At 50.2% G+C, this 20,964-nt stretch overlaps 1 protein-coding gene across 1 annotated transcript; it reads left to right on the top strand.

Annotated features, from left to right (window-relative positions):
* The first annotated feature begins 1,506 nt into the window (after positions 1-1,506).
* Positions 1,507-19,806, top strand: DMRT2 (doublesex and mab-3 related transcription factor 2). Its single transcript, XM_082204947.1, has 4 exons — positions 1,507-1,776; positions 4,365-4,887; positions 6,382-6,484; positions 18,262-19,806. Exons 2-4 carry the CDS (start codon positions 4,408-4,410, stop codon positions 19,308-19,310), a joined length of 1,632 nt encoding a protein of 543 aa, XP_082061073.1. The 5' UTR covers positions 1,507-1,776; positions 4,365-4,407; the 3' UTR covers positions 19,311-19,806.
* Positions 19,807-20,964: the final 1,158 nt, after the last annotated feature.

Genomic DNA, 20,964 nt, shown 5'->3' with positions numbered 1-20,964 from the left:
ATATGACCCTGCAAAAGATATAGATATATAAATAGTATAAACATAAGTTATGTGTTTTGTGTATAAAGCTGTCTCTGAACATAGGTCATGATTTTGCTGATAGAAAACATTATTCTATTTTGTTATAAAACCGTTGTATATATAATTTGTACCGACAACTAGTAGCGATGTTGATTTAATCTAAATACTCCATTTGACGCAAACTGTTTCTTTGTTTTCATAATTTCAGAATAAACAAGGCCTTTTTCTTTCAACTGTTTCTTCCACTTGTAGGAAATAAATTACGTTCGAAAAGAAAAATTAACGCACCAGGGAGAGTTACAGTCTTCGTTTTCTAAAGGAAAATAAAAACCAAAACCAAACTAAGAAGAAAATGGAAACAGAATAAACATTTCACTTTTATTTTCACCGTAGGAAATCTTGGGTTGGATCCAGACTAATAGCGCCATCATATGCACACTTACCTGGGAGTATGTCCAGTTTAATACAACAATATTTCCTTCTGAGTAAGCTTGCATGGGATCGTAGGAGCCAACTGCTAGGGACCGAGGTCTCTTCAGCCTACCCTAAGATATTTGAGGGGGCCGAGCCCCCCCCCAGTTGATGGGCATTGTCATTCAAATAGTGTGCGCGCCTCTTGTCTTGTGATCGATTATGCGGGGCAGGACTTGCCCCACCCCAATATTTCATTCAGGTTGGCACCTCTGCACAGAATTTCACTGTCCCTTAACTGCTCTTAGTTCCCACTGAGACCAATGGAACTTGGATCGCGACGAACTTGTTCGCCGGATTTAACTGGCAGCAGTCCCGATCAAACCCACTGTTGCCGCTGATTTTTTTTGAAGCGAAGATTAAATATGAACGCTAGGAATATAATATTATTTGTTCAGGTGCCTGGATTTTAAATATATATATAAATTAATCGTTAGTATCTGAGAAGGGAAAAAATCCTCATTAGCTGCAGAGGTTGTAAATTGTTTTCGGATTCCTGAGATTTCTTTTTATTCTTCCGACCTCAGGGCTGCAGTAAGGGATTCTCCCTGCGGCTTTTATAGTTCTGGAAGATATTCCTGCCTGTCCTCCTCGCTCCTTTTTGGCCTCTGAAAAGAACGCTCACCCCCTCAATCCTGCATCGCAAGCCTCTCGTTAGCATGCGTGTGTGATATGATATATATGATATAATATGATATCATGATATGATATATGATATATGATATTCCAGACCTTGGTCGCAAACAGAGTCTTTCACGCACAACTCCTTTATTGCTGGTGGTAAATAAAAGGTGACCCTCCAATGAGGAGAAAAGAAAACTGCTGCGGGCGAGCTGGAAAAAAACAGCAGGAGGGGCGGGCAGCTGAGGAGGAGGAGGAGCTATTTGAATTCCCGGATAGCCAATCAGGGAGCGTACGGCCTGACAACCCACCAATGGGGTGTCCGGGCGTCCTGGGCCCTGGGACGGATAACACCGGGCAGCGGGGGAGGCGCGCGCACAGCCAGCGCAGAGGGCCGCGGAGCAGCTGCGCGCATCGCGGCTCGTGGCCAGGAGAGCCTAGCAGACTCGTGCCCGGGCCTCATCCTCTCTCTTCCTCCGCAGGGAGATCGGGCGCCCCTTCCCAGCCGGCTCTTGAGATCGCAGCTGCGGAGACTTGTCTGGCGCGCAGGCTGCCCGGAGGGATGAAGCTGGCGGCGCTTTGACGAGGCTTTCCTCTCCGCGCGCGCCCAAGGCAGCTCAGCATCGGCGGAACTGGGTGCCGTGGCCAGGACGCGTCGCTTGGGTGAGTGGGGAGCCGCGCGGTTGGGTGCGCCCTTGTTCGCTGGCGCACAGGGAGCCAGACGGCCAGAGTTTCTCCAGGCGAGTGGCCACTCGCTACCGTGGCTGGTTCTTTACATTTTGATGGTAATAACGCTCAGCAGTAGCCTTTTCTCTTCTCTATCTCTCTCTGCCTCTTCCTGGAGCACCTGTGGAAATTTGCTCTTCTGGAACCGCTTGTCGTGGCGTGTATTGGGGAGGTGGCAAAAGGAATAAAACAGAGCGCGCCTTCTCCTTTATCGGGAATAAGTTTTCCTTGCCAGACGCAGCGACAGCCCACCCCCTAATTTGATTTTTGGAAATAAGGCTGAGTCGGATTTAACAAAATTCCAAGTCTCTCTCTCTCTCTCTCTCTCTCTCTCTCTCTCTCTCTCTCTCTCCCCCCCCCCCCGTTTTGGGATCTGCACGCATGCAAGGCTCCAGCCCAAAACACACCGGGTAGTGTCACTTTTGTATAAATGAGTTTCGAGTGTGTCAAAGGCCACAGGCGGTGAGGATATTTTGTAGCATCCTGAGATCGCCATTTTCCACCTGCGCGGCGCTGAGTGGAAGAAGCCACTGCTTTCATGCTGGAAAATAGAAGGGTGTAGATTCGTTCAGCGATTGCTGGTATTTGGGGGGGGGGAATCTATCCTGCCTTAATTTTTTTTTTGGGGGGGGAATGTCTCCCCAAACCTGCAAGGTTCTCTGTGTTTGGACAGCAAGACCAAAACACATGACAAATTTCTGGTCAACGCAGTTCTGTACCGTGAAATATACTCTTAACAATGAACACAGTTTTATGCTAGTGTACGCTGGGCAAAGTAAACGTTTCAGTGATTTGTAGATCGGTGCGTTCCTTTCCCAGCTAGCATTCCTTCTCGCCATACCATACTCTGCGACAGTGTGAGTTTACTTCCATTGTCTCTGGAGACAGACGGATGCCAACAAATAGTTACTGAATAAAATGGGATTGGGACTAGAGGGAAAGGTACCCACCAATCTACAAATCACCGATTTGTATTAATTTATTTTAATTGCATTTATAGCCAGCTAACGTAGCAACGTGGCGCACTAGGAAATCCAGTAAATCAACGGGATTTTCAGAATTAACAAGTTGTGCTTAGCGTGGCAGCTGGAGTCCCCAGCAGTCTCCAAGCTCAAATCAGGACACCAGTGTGCGTCTTTCGGAGGAACTGCAAGTGGGGCGGCTGCTACTTTGCCAGAGTTTCATCCTTGAAAAGGCAGCGGAAGGTGGTTTTTATTCCGAGTAGACTGGCCTCTAACAAGGGAAACAATACATGAAATTAAATTCTTTTCAGTGTTTTAAAAAGCGTGGCAGGATGATCACCTTTACTTCAACAGGAGTGATATATAATATACACAGTGTAACACGCACACACATTAAAAGCTTCCAAAAGCGTCCTATTTTGCAGGGTCTTTCGACAAAGCACTGTGTTAAGAGAAACGGTGCGTACCAAGTAAAATCATACAATCGAGTCCTGCTTTTAATCCTAGGAGGCGCGGGCAGTGGCGAAAAAAGGCTGCTCGCATGTAGTTTAATAGCCAGGCAGCCTTCACATGCTCAGAGTCCACGCGCCCACACACTGGCCCAAACTGCTTTGGGACATGTGCCTACGAAGGGCTCTTGCGCCTTGAGCAGAGACCGGGGAGGAAGAATCCTTGGAGAAAGAAACCGATCCCTGGAGAAGCGAACACATCGCCTGTGTTCATGGGCGTAGCCAGGATTTTTGTCGGGGGGTGGTGGCCTTTTGTTGGGGGGGACACAGCTTGTTACAGCTTGTTACCCTTTCTGCTGTGCGCGCGCACGCTAAGCTTATGTAAGGCCTTTGGACAAAAGTGTCCTCTGTCACAGGTGAGCGGCATCCCGTCAGTTTCTCTTTCGAAGCGCTGCCTCGTCCAGGGGGGCTTGTGGCGAGAGGGAGAGCCCGCTCGGGCCTTTGGGGACAGAGCAAGGGGGCAGCCACCAAGGAGACTTCTGGTGGGCTTCGCGCTGCGGCGCCCAAGCGCGCCGTTTCTTCCTCTTGCCCCAAAGGCGCGCAAGGAGCAGGCGTCACCTCGGTCTCTTTCCCGACACCTGAGATCCCCGTGGTGATGCGGTCCCCCCTCTCCCGCTGGGGCAGGAGGAGCGAATCCCCTATACGTGCTGGCGGGGGTGCCCGCCGTGGGACCCCCAGAAGCACGCACGTCGGGCCAGAAATCCCGCTCGGCCCCTGAGCCGGAATTTTGCGTGGTGGGAAAATAACTCTTACAGTGAGGAAATGTGTTGAGCGCTGGGCGATGGCGAGACTGAGTGGAGCGAGAGCTGGATCGCGCATTTGGGCGCGTGAGAGAAAAAGAGCGCAGGTTAGGAGGCCAGAAAAACCCTCTCGGGTCTTTTCCCAGAACCACACACTTACTCGACAGTAAACCCCTCCGAACTTGGGCGAGACTTGACAGTCAGCGGGTGTCTCTTAGGCTAGCGGGCGACGGAGGGCCGCGCGCGCAAATGCGGCTCTCCTTCTTGCGCGCCTAATCCAAAGATCGATCGATCTGTCTATATCTGCCTTGCAGTGAGCGAGCTGGAGGAGCAGGCGGGAGCCGCGCGGCGCGAGCCATGGCTGAGGGGACGCCAGTTCCCCGCGGCGGAGACGTCTGGGAAATCGACGTGGAGAGCCTGGAAGACGCGGACGGGATGGAGCCGCCGCCGCCGCCTCCTGGCCCTCGACTGGAGGCTGTCGAAGACGACGACGCTGACGAAGAAGAGGAGGAAGAGGAGGATGGCGACGAAGAGGACGACGACGACCGCGAGGAAGGCGAAGGAGCGGGCGGGCGCGTTCTTCTGCCTCCGCCGCCTCCGCCACCCCGCACGCAGCCGCCCGTCGAGGCGGCGGTTTCTGGGGAGCCGCCTGCGCGCAAGCTGAGCCGGACGCCCAAGTGCGCGCGCTGCCGCAACCACGGCGTGGTGTCGTGCCTCAAGGGCCACAAGCGCTTCTGCCGCTGGCGGGACTGCCAATGCGCCAACTGCCTGCTGGTGGTGGAGAGGCAGCGCGTCATGGCCGCGCAAGTGGCGCTGCGCCGGCAGCAGGCCACCGAGGTGAGCGCCCGGCCCGGGGACCCAGCGGAGAGCTCTTCCCCCAGCCCTATGTCCCGCTGCTTTTCTGCTTTGCAAAGTGGGGGGGGGGGAAGCTCCGCAAATACCCCCTTCTCCCCCTGTTTCTTTCTCTCCCCTACAAAGGCAACCAGGTGGACTGAAGGGGATGCCTCGCTTTCAGGGCGATGTAAACTGCTAAGCGCTATTGCGAGCTGCGATCTAAACGGCCTTTGCTCAGAAATAATTCCATTTCCTGCCGTGGATCTTCGCCCTTCTTGAAAGCAAGGAAATGTCACTTCCAAGCCAACCGGTCTATAGGGCGGGTGGGGGCTGTGTGTTTGGCATTTATTTGGCAGTGAATCGGTGGTGACTCACTCTGGCCTTAAGGTGGCAGGACCGGGGTCTACTTAATGCGCATCTGGGTCCCACATTGACCAGGTCTGTCTGGCCTGGCTGATGCGACTTCACTCCGGGCACGAGGACTTGAGTGACGAGCTTTCCCTGCTGCTATGCATCTCTGCCTTGCCTGCGAGGATTTTCCAGCCTTCAGAGATGATTCAATTAAAGGCGCGATAGGCACAATTCCTTTGCCAAGCCAATCCAGACGTAGAATCTGGGTTTGTTGCCAAACGAATCCAGACTGTAAAATCCATTTTACAGTCGACATTTTCCCGGTTAACGTTGTTTTTAGCTTGCTCCTCAGGAACTTGAGCACTTTTCTTAAAACACCCTCCTATACGCAGAATATCTCAATCAAATGTGGAGTCACTTTAATTTTCGATCTAGCAGCGTTAATCTCTGTCAGATCTTTGTCAGTCAGTGTTTAACAAAATGAAGTCTGCCATTAGATTTTTTGGGGGGAAGTGATGAATCATGCACAATTAGCCCCCCCCCCCCAATTTAAATATTCATTTTCCCTTGCCCCTCTGGTCTTTTCTGGAACACCCTGAATTTGAACACATTCAACATTTCCCAGACAAATTCAGCTGTCTTTAATGTTATTTCATTTGCAGAACTAAACACACTTAATTTTTTCCTGTCAGCAGCTGATGTTTAAGGTTGCAATCCCATGTATATTTATTGAGTATATTTATTGCACTTGTACACTTCTGAGTATGCAGGGAAAGGAGAATATGCTGTATGCATGACCCTGGCTAGATAATTGTCCTTGCTCTTCTTCAGAAGCTGAGTGCTAAACTATGCTTAGAGTCATAGCTTGACACCTGGGCCCTAAACACTTTGACTTGAAAGTCCCTTCTTTCTAAATAATGTGTTTAGAGCATGCGTAAGTGTTGAAGAATACTCATAAAAATCAGGGCCAATTATTCTCATGACTATTATTATTAACGAACCCTAATTTATGAATTTGGAAAAGTTGTTTTCTTATTCTTTCATATCACAATTTTAAAAAGAGTACAACAGGGATTCATCAGGGGGTAAGAAACAATCTGTGGAGCTGGTGATTTTAAAACTTCATCTCCCCCCTTTTTTTACTAGGATAAGAAGGGGCTTACAGGGAAACAGGCCAACTTTGAGCGCAAGGCAGTCTATCAGAGGCAAGTACGGACACCCAGTTTGCTGGCAAAAAGCATCTTAGAAGGTAATACACTTCAGCACTTTGAACTTTTCAGTTTTTAAATATCTTGGTTATTGTTACTGAAATATTCATCTTTTGCATTTCCCTTTATTAATTTGAATATAGAAGATTTCAGGAAGTTAGACAAAGAAACCCAATTGTAACAGCTAACTCAACACAGAGTCAGATTCACTTAAGTCCACTGATTTTAGTGTGCTTAAGCAGAAGAGATTCAGTGTGGGATCATGGCTATGCATGTAAAAAAACCAAAACACCCAATAGATGCTGCTTGTATGGCAATTTGTTAATGACTGCATCATGAGCACAGAAGGAACTGGAATCAGCCGAGGACAATATTCATAAATGCATTCTATTCTGCTGGAAAGAATTATGCAGGTCACTTAGCAGTTGGTTGAGGAGCTAAACAAATGTTAACACTAGCATGGAAATGCAGAAAATACTGAGAAAAAACAAAAGGAAACAAATACTTGGCACAAACAACTTCTAATTAACAGCAATGATGGCTCAGTAAACTAATCCCTGACCTCCACCAAGCCATCCCTGTCAAATATGTCCTGCATTTTAATTCTACCACCTTCTGCTTGGATTTTGGTCTGTTGATTGTCTGATTAGGGAAAGTATTTTGAGAATTTGAATGTAAGAGATCCTTTGTTTTTGAAAAACAAACCAACCAATAATTTATTATCTGGGGAAACTGTATCTTTAACAAATGTTCCTGTCAGGGGTTCAGAAGCAGAGACGCAGAGAAGGGTGGAAACAGAGAGCGAGGGGGAGGAAGCCGAAGGGAGAATGAGTGATGATGACGACCCGAGATCTCCAAGCCTAAGCAGTGAGTCAGAGGACTCCCAAAAGGGAGCCCCAGTGAGCAGAGCAAGGGGGGGATCCGGGGGGACACCCCAGGAGGAAGGGAACAGAGGAGATTCAGAGAGCAGCAGCTGGAAGTCGGGACCCACGCTCATAACTGAGGGCGGCAGCAGCTGGAAGTCGGGACCCACGCTCAAGACTGAGAGCAGCAGGGAGGAAGGTAGCCAGGCATCGGGTTCCGGAGGCTGTCAGCAGGAGGGAGGGCACGAGTCAGGGGTGGTCACGCCCTCCTCAGAGAGCGAGGCAACGGTTAAGAGGAAAGTAGAGAGTTGGGCGCGCGCGCCAAGTTCAAATGCAGCGGAAGCTGGAGCAGTAAGCAGCCCGGAGAGTGAGCCAGGTCCTAAAGCCCGCCGCAAGGAGGCAGAAGGATCAGGGGGGTCAGCGTCAGAGGAGAGTAGAAGGGAGGAGGCCCAGGGGGGCAGAAGGACCCAGAGACGTAGGGAGAGGCGAAGGAGGTGGAGCAAGGCTAGGGTATTAAGCTGGTGTGCAAGAGGCGGGGACTCAGACGGGTCTTCGCCGACCTAGAGCAGAAGGTGTAGAGCTGCACGCTGCAGTTCGGAAATGAAACCTGTAAATCAATAAAGACTCTTTTAAAGTGGACGCTGTGTGGCGTGGTCCTATGTGAGCTGGGACCTGGTAGCAGCTCTGACAGTAAGACCCGTCTCAATCAAAGCTTCAGAAACCTGAAACCTCGCAGCGGGAGCAGAAGCCGCTAGGGGAGGAAGAGGGGTGTCTGTAAGCGAGCTCACAAAGGTTAGCAAGATGACGGAAGAACAGAGGATCTCCGCGCTGCAAGAGGCAGTGACCCAGTTGTCCTCAGAGGTATTGGCTTCCAAGAAACGGGAGGAGGAGACTACAGCCGCCTACAGAGACCTACACGCCAGGTTTGAAATGCTTGTTAAGCAAGGGCAACCGGGACCCAGACCGGAGGGCGTGGGATTGGCACGGAGAGCAGGAGGGCTTGTGGCTCACTTCGATGGGACTTTGCAACAGTACCCTAATTTTAGAGCAGACGTAATGTGCGCACTGCAACTGCTGGCAAAAGACTTCAGAGATGAGGAAGAGAAGGTGGGGTTCATATTGTCCCATTTGCATGGGGATGCCAAAGCCTGGCTGCGCAATTTGTGGAGGGATAAAGATCCGGCGCTTCAGAATGCAGATGCCTTTATCAAAGCGATGGATGCGTGTTTTTTGTCTACTATTGATGTGGATCTTGCCAGACGGGAGATTCATGGACTAAAACAAGGGAGGGCGAGCGTCCGGCAGTATCACGCCCGATTTTTTGCGCTGGTCAGTGCTTTAGAATGGGATCGGGATTCGCCCCCTGTCAGAGACCTCTTCTGGGAGGGTCTAAGTTCAGCGGTTAAGGATGAAATTGCAAGGGGGGAGAGGCCCCGAAGCACGCAGGAGGTGGTCCAAAGGGCGCTGACTGTGGGGGTGAGGCTGGAAGAACGTCCATGGTGCAGAGATGAAGGACGTGGAGGGCGCGAAGCAGCGAGAAGTTTCTCTTTCGTTCCGAGGGAAGCAGCGCGTGCGCAATCCACACCTCCGCCAGGAGGGGGAGGGGAACCGATGGAGGTTGGAGGTGCAAGGGCTCAGTCAGCAGCCAGAGCCCTAGCACCGGCAGCAGTGAAAGCGAAGCCTCCTAGAGGGAACAGGAAGTGTTACATCTGCGAGGATCCAGGCCATTTGGCGAAGGAGTGTCCCCGGAGGCTCCACAAGCACACTGCAGCCTCAGCAATGGTGACTGCAGCAACGCAGCAAGGAGAACCACAGCAGGGAAACGACGATGTCTGGCTGGAGACGGAGGCACTGGGGCCCAGCCAGACGCATCTGTGAAGCAGTCCCCAGCAATCTTGCAACCCACGGATCCCCTCCCACCCAAACCAGTAGTGCAGCTCACAGCATCTCTCCAGCTACCCGACGGCGTCACTATCGAAGTGCCGCTTTCTGTGGATTCTGGAAGCAACGCAGACTTTATAGCGCAGAGCTTTGTGGAGCAGCACGCTATACAGCTATTGCCTGCCACTCTGCCCCTGCAAGTCGTCACAGTGGATGGCAGAGAGTTGCTAGGGGGGCAGGTGGTGAAGCAGACGCCACCGATGGTGATGCGCCTTGGCAACCACAGGGAAGTCATCAGTTTTAATGTCACCCAACTGTCGGACACGCCCATTGTGTTGGGCATGAGTTGGCTGGACAGGCACAGTCCGACACTGGCTTGGTACCAGAGACAACTGATCTTCGGCTCCTCTTATTGCGCAGAACACTGCATCCTGCCCCGACGGGAGGGAGAGGAGGAGGAATCACAACTGCAGTTGGGAACGTTGCAAGCGGTCCCCCACAAATACGCGAGCTTTTTGGAGGTCTTCTGCGAGAAGGAGGCGGACAAGCTACCCCCTCACCGGCCATATGACTGCAAGATTGACCTCCTACCGGGGGCGACGCTGCCGAAGGGGCGGCTATACTCCATGTCTGAAGATGAAATGCAGGAACTCAAACAGTTCATCGAGCATAATCTGGAGCGTGGCTTCATCAGAGAGTCCAAGGCAGTGGGGGGCAGTCCCGTTTTCTTCGTGAAAAAGAAAGACACGCCCCAAAAAAGACTAGTTGTGGACTACCGCCTTTTGAACCAGATGACCAAACCGTCTGATTACCCCATGCCCAGGATTGACGACCTCCTCGCGACGGTGCGCAAGGGACGCGTGTTCACCAAGTTGGACCTGCGAGGGGCGTACAATCTCATCCGCATGCGGGAGGGCGATGAGTGGAAGACGGCCATGTTCACACCGCTGGGCACCTACGAATACAGAGTTATGCCCTTTGGATTACAAAATGGCTCTCACTGTTTTCAAGCTTTTATGCATCACGTGTTGGAGGGACTCCTCTACAAGACATGCGTCTGCTTCCTGGATGACATCCTGATTTTCTCTGACTCGCAGCAAGCTCACGACCGAGACGTGAGGGAGGTGCTCAGCAGGTTGCAACAACATAGACTGTACGCCAAGCTGGAGAAGTGCCAGTTCGACACGACGGAGGTGGATTTCCTGGGATACAAGTTGTCGGACAAGGGGATAGCCATGGACAGCACCAAGGTTCGTGCGGTATTGGATTGGAAAAGCCCGCGCAACCGGAAGGAGGTCCAGCGGTTTGTCGGCTTCGCCAACTTCTATCGCAAGTTTATCAAGGGGTTCGCGATGCAGACGGCAGCAATTACGGACACGCTCAGCTCCAAAAAAAAGAAATTCATCTGGACGGAGCAGGCGGAACAGTCCTTTCAAGCGCTCAAGCATCTCTTCGCATCGGAGAAGCAACTGCTGCATATCGACCCCAGTAAACCGTTGAGGGTAGAGACAGACGCGTCAGACAGAGCCGTGGGAGCTGTCCTGCTGCAGCGAGACCCGCAGGGGGTGTGGCGGCCGGGAGCGTTCTACTCCAGGAAGCTCAGCAAGTCGGAGCAGAACTACACCATCTGGGACAGGGAGTTGCTGGCCATTCATGCAGCTTTCGAGGCGTGGAGGCACTTCCTAATCGGCGCCAAGCACACGGTGCAGGTCTGCACGGACCACAAGAATCTGGAGCACTGGCGCACGGCTCAGTTCCTGAACCAGAGGCAGATACGTTGGGCGGAGTTCTTTGCTGACTTCAATTTCCGAATAGAGTACGTCCCAGGCGACACCAACATCATGGCGGATGCACTGTCCCGAAAACCGCAATACCTAGAAGAGGTGACGCCAGCGGCGGCCATGCACATCTTCGCACCGACGGCGTGGGCGTGTGCCTCAGCTACAGTAGACCTGGATGCGGTGCGACGTGCATTGCGGGACGACTCATTCGCGCAAGACAAGATGGCGGAACTGCTCAGAGGCACGGCTACCACGGACGAGTTCCAGGTGCGGGACGGCTTGCTCCTACGCAAAGGGGCTGTCTATGTACCAGGAGACGACCTTCGCGCCAAGGTACTGCAACAGTTGCACGACGCACCCACGGCCGGTCACTTTGGCACAGAGAAAACGATGGAATTAGTCGCGAGAGACTTCTGGTGGCCCAGGCTGAGAGGAGAGGTCGCGGACTACGTCGCGAGGTGCGACACCTGCCAGAGGGCCAAGCCGGTACACAGACCACCGGCGGGACTGTTAGAACCGCTGCAAACACCGTTTGAACCGTGGGAGAGGGTGGCCCTGGACTTTGTGACGGATTTACCCAACTCGAGAGGCAAGACAGCTGTGCTAGTGGTGGTGGACTTGTTCACCAAGATGGCACATTTCATTCCGTGTGCGAAGGTGGCCACGGCGGAACAAACCGCCAAACTGTTCATAGATCACGTGTTCAAAGTGCATGGCCTGCCACGGTCTATCCTGTCCGACCGCGGACGCCAGTTCATCTCGTCTTTCTGGCAGAAGCTGATGGGTTTTCTAAATGTCAAGGTCAATCTGGCATCAGCAAGACACCCGCAGACCAACGGGCAAGCAGAGAGGGTCAATGCCATCATGCAGCAGTACCTGAGATGCTATGCCAATCAACAGCCTGCGACGTGGGTGGATTACCTGCCGCTAGCCGAGTTCGCTTACAACAACACGAAGCACGTGTCCACAGGAGTGACGCCGTTCTTTGCCAACAATGGGAGGAATCCCAGAACCTTCCCGGGACTGGAGAGAGTGGGGGAAGGAGAACCACAGACGGCGGACGCGTTCGCGTCAGAGCTGCAGGCGGTCCACGATCAACTCAGACGGCAGCTGGAGCTAGCTAAGCACGCCTACAAGGTGCAAGCTGACAAGCACAGGCGGGTTGGCGAAGTGATCCAAGTGGGAGACTGGGTCTGGTTGGCAGCCCACGCAGTGCCGACCAGGTCGCTTGCCAAGAAGAAGTTGGGGCACAAGCAGATCGGTCCGTACCAAGTCGAAGCGCAGATCAACCCGGTAGCCTTCCGACTGGCGCTGCCGGAGGGTTCCAGAATGCATCCGGTGTTCCACAGGTCGGTGCTCACTCCCTACAAGGCACCTCACAGGTTCCAGGAGCCAGGGACGGCGCCAAGTCCGCTCCGGGAACGGACGGAGACGCGGGAGGTGAAGCACCAGGACCACATCAACGAGGTCACGGAGATTTTGGACTCCAGATGGGGGGAAGAGGGAGTCGAATACCTCTTAGCCAGAGAGGGCACCCGGGCCAGCGCCAATAGCTGGGTACCAGACTACGCTTTGGAGGAACCCCTGCTCAAGGACGAGTTTCATGCCCTCTTCCCACACAAACCCATGCCAGCGAGCTTCTTCGACGACTGGTTGTTCACACCCACACTTTCTTCCAGCACGTTCCATGGATTCGACTCAGAAGGGGAACCCGCACGGAGCACCCGTTCCCCAGAAGGTTCACCGGCAGGTTCGGCATCAGGCAACTCGTATTGGTGGGACGATCGACCAGAGGAGCGATGGCGCAGGAAGTGGCTGGAGATGCCAGGTCGAGCGACCGACGCAGAGACTGACATGGACGTGTTCGGGGAGGACCTCGGGTTCGAGCACGGCGGTACAGAGATGGAAGAGCAACAAGTCAACGTCGACGACCGCGAGGGGGAAGACTCGGAGGTCTTCAGTTGGCGGCCACCCACGGGGAGCGACCTGTATCCAGCATTCCCTCCCATGATGATGGAGCGCCCAGCACCCACACCTGACAGCGGGGAGGGGGGAAGGGGGGGCTTCGAGGGGGGGATGGATGTCAGGGGTTCAGAAGCAGAGACGCAGAGAAGGGTGGAAACAGAGAGCGAGGGGGAGGAAGCCGAAGGGAGAATGAGTGATGATGACGACCCGAGATCTCCAAGCCTAAGCAGTGAGTCAGAGGACTCCCAAAAGGGAGCCCCAGTGAGCAGAGCAAGGGGGGGATCCGGGGGGACACCCCAGGAGGAAGGGAACAGAGGAGATTCAGAGAGCAGCAGCTGGAAGTCGGGACCCACGCTCATAACTGAGGGCGGCAGCAGCTGGAAGTCGGGACCCACGCTCAAGACTGAGAGCAGCAGGGAGGAAGGTAGCCAGGCATCGGGTTCCGGAGGCTGTCAGCAGGAGGGAGGGCACGAGTCAGGGGTGGTCACGCCCTCCTCAGAGAGCGAGGCAACGGTTAAGAGGAAAGTAGAGAGTTGGGCGCGCGCGCCAAGTTCAAATGCAGCGGAAGCTGGAGCAGTAAGCAGCCCGGAGAGTGAGCCAGGTCCTAAAGCCCGCCGCAAGGAGGCAGAAGGATCAGGGGGGTCAGCGTCAGAGGAGAGTAGAAGGGAGGAGGCCCAGGGGGGCAGAAGGACCCAGAGACGTAGGGAGAGGCGAAGGAGGTGGAGCAAGGCTAGGGTATTAAGCTGGTGTGCAAGAGGCGGGGACTCAGACGGGTCTTCGCCGACCTAGAGCAGAAGGTGTAGAGCTGCACGCTGCAGTTCGGAAATGAAACCTGTAAATCAATAAAGACTCTTTTAAAGTGGACGCTGTGTGGCGTGGTCCTATGTGAGCTGGGACCTGGTAGCAGCTCTGACAGTTCCAAATTTTAAAATAGAAACAAAAGCTAAGCTAGTATAATATGAAAATTAATACACTATGACAATATTTGAAGTTTTGTTTTTCCTTTAATAGAAAAATGGTTAGTTATATTTAATGATTTCAAAACAAGCTCAGCTATTGGGAAACGAGCCCATGAGTACATTTTTTTTTTTTTAAAAAAAAAGTGATGCACATTTTACTAATCTGTGGATTTAGACTTGTATGGCAGACATTGGTGATGCAAACCAATTCCTGTCCAAGTCAGTGACAAAAAAACCTGCTTTTGATTTTGCTGCATCTCCATTGCAACTTTACAACGTACAGTAACATTCCTGTGCACATTTATTTGGGAGCAAGTTCTGCTGGACTTCATAGGACTTACCTGTGGATATAGAAACAAAGGATTGGGCTATGTATGTACAGTGGTACCTCGGGTTAAGGACTTAATTCGTTCCGGAGGTCCGTACTTAACCTGAAACTGTTCTTAACCTGAAGCACCACTTTAGCTAATGGGGCCTCCTGCTGCCGCCGCTGGAGCACGATTTCTGTTCTCATCCTGAAGCAAAGTTCTTAACCTGAAGCACTATTTCTGGGTTAGCAGAGTCTGTAACCTGAAGCGTATGTACCTTGAGGTACCACTGTATGTATGTATGTATGTATGTATGTATGTATGTATGTATGTAGTTGCCTTAAGTCAAGGATGGAGAACCGCTGGCTCTCCATAAGTTGTGGGATTACAGCTGCCACCATCCCTGACCACTGAGCATGCTGGCTGGGGGTGAAGGGAGCCTGGCAGCAACTGCAGGGCCACAGCTTCCATGTCCCGGCCGAAATACTTGAGAATAAATGCCACTGAACTCACTGGAGTTCATTTTGGAGTGATGAATAGGCACAGAACGGCGCTGCTCATCTGTTTAACACAGTAAATATTTTGTGAGCAGTCATTAATTTTAGGATGCACAGTAAAAAATAAATGGGTTACACTAAGAGCCCTCCCAATTAATAATAATAATAATAATTTTTATTTATACCCTGCCCTCCCCAGCCAAGGCTGGGCTCAGGGCGGCTAACAAGCAATAATAGAAACAGGTTGAATGAATATAACTTAAAAACAAGATTAAAATACAACATTAAAATATTGAAACATTAAGATATTAAAATGCAGCCTCATCACAGGAGGAGAAAGGAAAAAGAAAAAAGAAAGAAGGGGAAGGAATCAAACTGGCTCCAAGCCAAAGGCCAGGCGGAACAACTCTGTCTTACAGGCCCTGTGGAAAGAAATCAGATCCTGCAGGGGCCTGGTCTCATGAGGCAGAGCGTTCCACCAGGCCGGAGCCAGAGTTGAAAAGGCCCTGGCTCTGGTTGAAGCTAATCTAACTTCCTTAGGGCCCGGGACCACTAGGGTGTTGCTATTTATGGAGCTTAAGGCTCTCCATGGGGCATACCAGGAGATGCGGTCCCGTAGGTACGAGGGTCCTAGATAGTGGCTTAACACCATAAACAGCTCATTCAGATATTGCAAACAGGTAACTAGCGACAGGGGTTAAAATAATAATAATAATAATAATAATAATAATAATAATAATAATAATAATGGATTTTCCCCCAGAAAAGGTAAAACTGGATTTCAATGGAGAAAAACAGCAGGCTGTCACTCTGATGCCAATGGTGTTGTGTGGACAATGAAGAAAATGTCCATGCATGAGGAGCACCCATCCCGCAACAAACTGCCATATGGAAGCCCCCCGAGGGCAAAATAAATACGATCGCTTCTTGCTCCCAGACCAGTTTAATATAAATTGTTAAGATGCTGCCGAATCTTTAAAAGCCGGCAGCAAATGCATCTAGCTTTCATAGTTTTTAAATGCAGCTCTGAGGTTATGTGCCATTAGAAAAAAGAACAACGGAAATTCTTAACTGAAGGGGCTCTGTTTTTTTTGCAGGCCAATGCCAATTACTGAAAATGGCTTGGATAACTCATCATAACTTTTCTTGTACAGTGGTACCTCGGGTTAAGTACTTAATTCGTTCTGAAGGTCCGTACTAAACCTGAAACTGTTCTTAACCTGGAGCACCACTTTAGCTAATGGGGCCTCTTGCTGCTGCCGCGCTGCCGGAGCCCGATTTCTGTTCTTATCCTGAAGCAAAGTTCTTAACCTGAAGCACTATTTCTGGGTTAGCTGAGTCTGTAACCTGAAGCGTATGTAACCTGAGGTACCACTGTATTGGAATCCCAAGTTTTTTTTGAAAAACGTCTGCAATTACTGTATTTTTCGCTCTATAGGACGCACCCGACCATAGGACGCACCTCGCTTTAGAGGGGGAGCACAAGAAAAAAAGATCTCCCTCTCTCTGCACAGCGCCCCTTCAGTGAAGTGGCAGGAGAAACGGAGCCCCTTCCATTTCTCCTCCCGCTTAGCTGAAGGGGTGCTGCGCCTTAGCTGAAGGGGCACCTACCCTTCAGCGAAAGGAACCCGAAGCCTCCGGAGCATGGCAGGAGTTCCCGCTGCACTCCGGAGGCTTCAGGTGGCTATCCTTGAAGCCTGGAGAGCGAGAGGGGTTGGTGCGCACTGACCCCTCTCGCTCTCCAGGCTTCAGTGAAGGCAACCCGAAGCCTCCGGAGCACGGCGGGAGCGCTCCCACTGCGCTTCGGAGGCTTCCTGTTGCTATAGCTGAAGCCAAGGATCCTGCATTTGCTCCATAAGACGCACACACACTTCCCCTTAATTTTTGGAGAGGAAAATGTGCGTCTTATAGAGCGAAAAATACGGTAATAACCAAGCCACTTAGAGAAGGGAGATCATGAAGACAGTTGGTGAACTTCAGCAGTGTCTGTGGGCGAGCAGAATGGACTTCTGCTCATGGAGTGGGACTTTATCTTCCTCCCCTTCCCTCTGTAGCCCCTGAACTCCCCTAATCAGCTCCAGAGATTGGAGGAATTTGTGGAGCTGATTTGGGGGATTCTGGAAGAGAGCAGAGGAAGTCCTGCTGTATGAGTGGAAGAATATTAATCTAATGTTGGAAGACTGGGAAAGTAAAGGTTATTAGACTTAGTTTGGGCTTCCAGATTAGAATACAATCCTAGGTCTGTATAGATTCTTTTCATCTGCCTCCAATGTTTTTCTTTTTGGCTCAGTATTCACTCACTCTCTAACATACTGTCTCCCCAAGAGAAAAATCTTTCTTGCATCCCTTTCCCTTATTTGTCTTAACTTTCTTTCTCTTCTCTCCTAGTACCCCTTGGACTTTTTTCTACCATCTCTGTGCACATAGTGATTCACCTTTAGAAAATACAAATGCATCAGCTATTAGGTATAGATATATTTGGTGATGATATTATAAGTCCCTCAACAAAGAAACAGAAACAATATAATAACATGGGAATGTGAAGAACCTCTCTTAATGTGTGTGTGTGAGGTTAGCAGTGTGGCTTTGGGCATGTCAAAAATTGGTGTGGGTGATGACAAACCATGTGCTGCTTGCACTTTTCATTTCTGCACCTCCTATATAATGTCAGAAGAACAACACACATCTCTTCCTCCCTAGTGAGATGCATGAACTTCTGGCCTGAAGACGGCTCATGCATGTTGCACATTCAAAGGACATGTCACCCCTCAAAGAATTCTGAGCACTGTAGATTGTTAAGAGTTGCTTGGAATTGTAAGGTAAAGGTAAAGGGACCCCTGACCATTAGGTCCAGTCGTGGCCAACTCTGGGGTTGCAGCGCTCATCTCGCTTTATTGGCCGAGGGAGCCGGCATATAGCTTCCGGGTCATGTGTCCAGCATGACTAAGCCGCTTCTGGTGAACCAGAGCAGTGTACGGAAATGCCGTTTACCTTCCCGCCGGAGTGGTACCTATTTATCTACTTGCACTTTGACGCGCTTTCGAACTGCTAGGTTGGCAGGAGCAGGGACCGAGCAACGGGCGCTCACCCCATCGCGGGGATTCGAACTGCTGACCTTCTGATCGGCAAGTCCTAGGCTCTGTGGTTTAACCCACAGCACCACCCACGTCACTCTCTATTATTTGATGGAATGAAGGTCCTTTGAGTATGCTTGAAAGGTATATCGTGCATCTGCAGCTTATTGTGGAGGAAGGTTAACAAGTTTTGCTTTGGATGATACTCGGGAAGCATGTCAAGAACAGCGAGTCACTCACATCGACTCACAATTATGAAGCCACCAATTGATAAGGATAGCAGTAAATTGTCACAAATGTTTCAAAGTGCTGTACACACCACAACAAAACTTTAGTGAGAACTGAGGGCACCAATGACCAAGCAACAAATACTTGGCTCCTTCAATTTTGTAACTCTTTTAACATCCTACTTGACCCTTTGATAAAAAGAACCCTTTTTTTTCGATAAATAGCTGACTCCATCTTTGTTTTTGTTTTCCTCTCTCTGCAGGTTACCGTCCTATTCCAGCAGATCCTTACCTTGGAGGGAATTCATCCTTGCCACCTCCTGTGAGTGACAGGATGAGGAAAAGGCGGGCTTTTGCTGATAAAGAACTGGAGAATATCATGCTCGAGAGGGAGTTCAAAGAAAGAGAAATGATGGAAGCGACCCAAGCGGCGGCCTTTTTCCTGCCTAACCGCATGGTGCATGGGACTGAATACAACACTTATAAAACTGCCTTTAGCCCTAACCACATTGAAGCTCCCAATAAGGAGTTTTGCGGCTTCCTCCCCACTTGCTTGGATCTAACAATGCAATATTCAGGTTCAGGGAACATGGAACTGATTTCGTCCAATGTCAGTGTCGCCACTACGTACCGGCAGTATCCTTTGCCCTCCAGGTTCCTGGTATGGCCAAAATGCGGCCCCCTGAACGACGCTCTCCTCTACCAACAGTGCCTGCTCAACGCTACCGCCGTCCAGTCCCTCAAGCCTGGGGCGATTTGGGACCCCAAGGCTTCACAAGGTCAGGACTGTCCGAGTTCGGAGCATGATTTGATGTCGTCCAAGAGCGAGCCCTCCTTTCTGCTTCCTCATGTTAAAGAAATCCAGCCGCCTCAAAATGAACTCCAGAATCTCCCTCAGGTGACTTGTGACAGGTCGGCCTTCTCTCCTCCTAAGAGAACTTTTTCTCAGATCTCTGACAAGGACGCTCTGGTCCCCCGGGAACACTCGCTCTGTAAGATCAGCAAAGAAAGCAGCAAGCAGCACCCGTCGCCCTCCGGCAAGTATAGTCCTTTCCATTCGCTCTTCCAGCAGACACTCCACAGCAAATCGGGGCCGGAGTTGAAAGCAACATTGGACGAGGCCTCCAAAAAATACAGAGAGTCCACCATCAAAGAAAACCAAAAATACAAGCTTGCCATTGACAAATATGCAAAAGACTTTTTGGGGACTAAACAAGCCATGACCAAATTGTCAACCCATGAACCCCTGTCATTTTCGGTCGAATCGATTCTTAAACGACCATCTTCCATGGTCACCAATGTGTCTCAATAGAGAGAGAGACTACTGTGATAGCCAACCGACTGAAGGTAGTGTATTTGCACTTAAGGTTACAATCCTAATCATATGTACAAGGAAGTCCCTTTTAAAATGAGTTGAACTTCTTCCTGTATAAACATGTTTGGGATTTGGTTGCAAGATACTTGATACCCAAGTCCAGGAACAAATTTGGAAGACGTTCCACTGATTTTTGTTAGCCTTTATTTCCAAGTAAAGGAGCTCAGGATTATAACTTTTGTTCTATGGATCTCAGCTGACTTCAGTACGGTTAATATATTCTAAGTGCAGGTGCCCTTTCTTAAACCATTTTTGGGTTGGCTGCTCCCACAGTTTTTAATGTGAAGATTACTGCCATGCCCATTTGCAATGTTGAGCCATTGCTGTATCTCACCAAAATTTTGTATGAAAAAGAATTTTAGATGTAAAAGTTGATTTTAAAGTGTACATACATATGCATGTTTTTCATATGGAAATAAATATATTTAATTGTTTTGCAACAAAAACTGTGTGTGTTGTGTGTTTCCTAGTTCCCTTTTCCCTCCCCAAAATCACAAGTATTTATGGCCACTGTTTCCCTGTGGGGAACAGCAAAGGCTTGGGCCACAATCCAAAGGCATGAAAACAGGAGTTGGGATGTTTACATTTTCAAAAATGGGGACCAGCTATTTCTGCTTCATTCCAGAATCTTAGGTGTAACCTGATATTTGCAACCCCATAAAAGAGAATCAGGCCTTGTTTACACCAGAGTTTACTGTGTGTTTCTAGGTTTTTTGCATCCCCATTTAATCTGCATAGTCCACATGATCTTTCCCTCATCACTAATTCCAGTGCTTCCTCCCGGAAAATATGGGTTTACTCAACACAAGGTTAATGAAGAATAATTTTGTTTGTTTATTCATTCATTCATTCATACATACATACCCCTCCCATGTGGCTGGCTTTCCCCAGCGGTAACACAATAACTTGGGGAGAACTTGCCATCGTTTGTCCCTATGTATGTCAAGACATTTTACACTCCATCCCTCCAACTCTGCCCATGCAAGATCGGCAGTTAGACAATGTATTTAATAATAATAATAATAATAATAATAATAATAATAATTAATTTATTAATTATACCCCACCCATCTGGCTGGGCTTCCCCAGCCACTCTGGGCGGCTTCCAAAAAAATATTAAAATACTGTAATACATCAAACATTAAAAGCTTCCCTAAACAGGGCTGCCTTCAGATGTCTTCTAAAAGTCTGGTAGTTGTTGTTCTCTTTGACATCTGGTGGGAGGGAGTTCCACAGGGAGGGCGCCACTACTGAGAAGGCCCTCTGCCTGGTTCCCATTTATTTTTGCACAACCAGTGAAGAAACATTTCCTATTTCTGTGGGCCAAAGCCTGGTAATTATATAAGATTCCCTACCTCCTGGACATGGGCTGCTTCAGCACTGGGTTCGAATGATGGATATCCTTTTGGTTGCTCACCAGAGTGCAGTTTAGATTCCCACCCCCACCCCCACCCCAAAAAATCTGCCTCTGTGATGTATGGAGCTCTGTAGGAGACTCTATTGAAGAGAGAACTTTGCTCCGTTTCTAGAAACTTCCCTGGTTCAGAGTGCATTCTGTACTTTCAAATGAGAAGATCATGAGATCACACTC

Source organism: Podarcis vaucheri (assembly GCF_965113315.1).
Source record: "Podarcis vaucheri genome assembly, chromosome: 17".
Taxonomy (NCBI): Eukaryota; Metazoa; Chordata; class Lepidosauria; order Squamata; family Lacertidae; genus Podarcis; species Podarcis vaucheri.
Note: the sequence above shows the minus strand (reverse complement) of the source record. Positions and strands in the feature narration are given on the sequence as shown.

What these genes read in the sequence shown, in the direction of transcription:
- DMRT2 (XM_082204947.1), top strand. Translation starts at nt 4,408, where the DNA reads ATGGCTGAGGGGACGCCAGTTCCCCGCGGCGGAGACGTCTGGGAAATC. An exon ending in GCCGGCAGCAGGCCACCGAG is followed by an intron (nt 4,888 to 6,381) that starts GTGAGCGCCCGG and finishes TTTTTTTACTAG; the next exon opens with GATAAGAAGGGGCTTACAGG. An exon ending in GGCAAAAAGCATCTTAGAAG is followed by an intron (nt 6,485 to 18,261) that starts GTAATACACTTC and finishes CTCTCTCTGCAG; the next exon opens with GTTACCGTCCTATTCCAGCA.